The 3,436-nt window shown below is 62.4% G+C and overlaps 2 protein-coding genes across 3 annotated transcripts in view; one reads left to right on the forward strand and one right to left on the reverse strand.

The window, feature by feature from the left end:
* The window catches only part of MRM2 (mitochondrial rRNA methyltransferase 2), a 37,153-nt gene that overhangs the window by 27,443 nt on the left and 6,274 nt on the right, over window positions 1–3,436 (forward strand). The gene's annotated exons all lie outside the window — the stretch shown is intronic.
* Window positions 107–3,436, reverse strand: part of NUDT1 (nudix hydrolase 1) — a 4,026-nt gene continuing 696 nt past the window's right edge. The window contains exons 2-4 of one of the 2 annotated variants that reach the window (XM_079772930.1): window positions 2,987–3,331; window positions 583–728; window positions 107–412 (exon numbers count right to left, since the gene is read on the reverse strand). In XM_079772930.1, the coding sequence (XP_079629056.1) occupies window positions 240–412; window positions 583–728; window positions 2,987–3,138 (471 nt within the window). In that variant the 5' untranslated portion in view covers window positions 3,139–3,331 and the 3' untranslated portion in view covers window positions 107–239. The remainder of the gene's footprint in view (window positions 413–582; window positions 729–2,986; window positions 3,332–3,436) is intronic. The other variant, XM_079772931.1, reaches the window with a different exon arrangement.

Consider the following 3,436-nt stretch of genomic DNA (forward strand, 5'->3'; position numbering starts at 1 on the left):
GCGCTGCCCCCTCCGCCCGCCGGCCTTGTCTCCCTGCTGTCTGCCCACGGGTGCGGTCACGGCCAAGCGTGCCTGCTGGCGTCCCGAGCACAGGCCTGGCGAGAACTGAAAGGGTGAAAGGCATTTATTTTCCTTCCCATCCACTCAGGTTCCAAACATAAAGCCCGGGCGTGGTTCGCCCGGTGGGCCCACGTGTGGTGCGGCCGTGACTGCGGCGGGAGGGGCGCGTGGTCCTGCCGCTACATGGTGTCCACCTCGCGCAGCCTGTAGTCCAGGATGGTGTCCTGGCCCTGGAACTTGAAGTAGCCCTGGAACTTCTTCTTCTGGAGCAGGAGGGGGAACCAGTAGCTGTCGTCCGGCCACATGTGGGCGAAGGGGATCTGGTCCAGGGGGAACCACTGAGGCCGCATTTCTGTGGGCGGAGAGAGCACGGGTTCCAGCCCGGACGGCACCGACCCCGGGAGCCCGCCGAGCAGCGCCGTCAGGAGCACCTCCGTTGGATCCTGGGCTGTGGTGTCAGAGTGGGAAGGGGTCGGGGGTGCTGGCGCCCTGGGCCTGCCTCCCGGCGCGCCGTGGACTCACCCTCACTCTCCGTGGGCGTCCCCTGCACGCTGTCCGCGCAGAAGATGTGCACGTCCATCAGCTCGGGCTCCCCCACGAACTCGAACGTGATGTGGCCCGCCTTGTGCAGCGCGTCCACGGTGACCCCGCACTCCTCCTGCAGCTCCCTGCGGGCGGGCGGGCGGGAAGGCGACAGCTGGAGCCGGGTGCCGGCCCTCAGAGCCCCCAGCACGGTGCCGGGGGACCAAGAGCAACAGTATTTTTTTAAATTAATTTTTTAAATATTTAAATTCCTTTTAAAAAATACATATTTTTATTAACTTCAGAGAGGAAGGGAGAGGGAGAGGGAAACATCAATGATGAGAGAGAATCACTAATCAGCTGCCTCCTGCACACCCCACACTAGGGATCGAGCTCACAACCCAGGCATGTGCCCTTGACCAGAGTCAAACCTGGGACCCTTAAGTCTGCAGGCAGATGCTCTGTCCACTGAGCCACAGCAGCCAGGGCCAGAGTATGTGTACACGGAAGGGAGACGCATCGTCTGGACCACCTGAGGGGCGGGGTCAGGGCAGTGACGGGCCACTGGTTCGGGCGCACACGCGCTGTGGACCTGTGGCTGCCCAGGCCTGCATGGGTCAGCTGCGTGGCTGTCTCAGGGGGGAGGATGGTAGAGCTGGGAACCCCGACCCGTCCACGGCTCCTGCTCGCCGGGGGCTGCAGGCCGCGGGAACCTGGGTCCTGAACCGGAAGCCTTTCCGCCAGAAGACTCACCCTCCCTCCCTCCCTCCTGCGCGCAGAGCACAGGGTCCCTCGGCAGGCAGGGCCTGGCTGTTTTAACTCGGGTCCAGCAAGGAGACCCTTCACCCTCGGGGGCGTGGAGCTTTGGGCCTGTCTCTTCACGCCCCTCCGGCCTGTTCTCAGGGCTGCTGCCCAGAGTGGGTGCGGTCAGCCCAGCACCAGCACAGCCAGGATGGCCCGGCCCCGCCAGGGCAGGCACCTGTTTTAAAGTGTTCCCAGTTGCTGACTGCAGACAACCTGGCAAGCAGCCCTGGACTCCTCACCCAGGAGCCTTGCACCCCGTCAGCGTTTTCCTCCCAACACCCCGCAGGGAGCTGCGACGCGTCACGCTTTGTACCCGCGTTACACACAGCAGAGCGGCTCGGCCTCGAGGACTTCAGCCGGCTTCTCAACTGCTGTTAACGGAGGAACAAAGCTTCCACCTGCTCATCACCAAGCCCCTGGCCCGAGCCCCGAGCTGGGGCACACCGCACGCTGATCCCCCGACAAACGGCTCAGCGCGGGCTCCGTGGCTGGGCGGCCAGTCACCGGCAGGCCAGGGCCTGGGTCTGTGCCGGGGACTCAGGCTGCTGCTGCAACCCTGAAACGTGGAGTCGGAACCTCCGTTGAGAGATCTCCCTCCCCGCTGCCCTGGATTTATTTGTTTCTATGAAAACGTTCTGGGTATGGCTGCCCCTCGTGGTTGTAGGTAAAACGTTCTTTAGCTTCGCTCTCCGGGCGGCCTCAGCAGCATGATCCATGGTTCCTTCCTGTGCCTGTACCCAGGACTCGGGAAAACACACATGGGGTTAAATGGCCTAGTCTCCACGGATCACCCTGACCTGGAGCCTATTTCAGCTGTAATGTGCTCATTGAGATGGTTAGAGAAAATTAACCACCTCCTCTCGGCAGCAGGCTGGCGGGTCTGGTCTTTGAAACCTTCACCTCCTGCGTCAACATTCTGACGAACTGGCGAACCTGCCCCGAGTTCAGGGCAGTGTGAGAAACGCCTGTATCCCCCTCCCGGCAGAGCTACGGCTCCTGGGGTGACCCGACAGCGGGGACAGCAAACAAGACCTCGGGGAGGTATCAGCCCAGCTACCAGAATGGCCACAGGCACAACAGCTTCCCGATCGAGTCCCCAAACCACCCCGCCCCCGGGAGCCGCTAGTGGGTCCTCAGTGCTTAGCGTGCGGCAGCCCCAAACCCTTTACGTGCAGCCCGAGTCTTCACAGCCACCCTGAGGGGTAGGTACTGTTATTTAGAAAAATTTATTAAATGTTTTTATGATATTAGAGAAAGGGAGGGGGGAGGGAGAGAGAGAGAGACATGGATGTGAGAAACATCAATTGGTTACCTCCAGTACCACCCTGCGGGGGACAGAACCTGCAACCTGGGCATGTGCCCTGACCGGGAATGGAACTGGCTACCTTTCTGTGCGTGGGAGGACACTCAGCCAACTGAGCCACACTGGCCAGGCCGGTTGTTATTCCCATTTTGCAGATGAAAACATTGAGGCTCGAGGGTTAAGCACCTGCTCCAGGTTGAATGGCTCAAAGGGGTGAAACCAGGGGTCCGGCTCTCCAGCTGGAGTCCGCATCCCCTGCCGAAGCCGGGCCTGTGGTCAGGCCCACGCCTCCCTCACCTCTTGGCCCCGTCCTCGATGGTCTCTCCTTCGTGCACTTTGCCCCCGAAGCCGTTCCAGCGGCCGGCCCCGAAGCCCCGCTTCTTCATGCCCAGGAGCACTCGCTGAGGCTGCAGCACCAGCACCAAGGTGTAGAGCCTGGAGGCGCCCATGGTCTCGTGGTTCTAGGAGGAAGGCAGGCGAGGCTGGGTTGGCTTGACTTGGGCGCCGATGGGCGAGGATGGGAGCAGGTGGACTGCGGGGGCAGGGGCCGGTGGGGCAGAAGTGTGCTCTGGAAGGCAGGGACGGGAGCCTGCTGGTGACCTCCCAGCTCTGCAAGGGTGGCTGGACCCGCACAGGAGCGGCCTGTCAAGGAGCAAAAGGTCTGGGCTAGGACAAGGCCTGGCCTTCAGAGCCTGAGGCAGCAGGAGCGGGGAGGGACACCCCTTCCCTTCCCCGCGCACAGCCCAG

This window comes from Cnephaeus nilssonii, assembly GCF_951640355.1.
Source record: "Cnephaeus nilssonii genome assembly, chromosome: 5".
NCBI classification, from domain to species: domain Eukaryota; kingdom Metazoa; phylum Chordata; class Mammalia; order Chiroptera; family Vespertilionidae; genus Cnephaeus; species Cnephaeus nilssonii.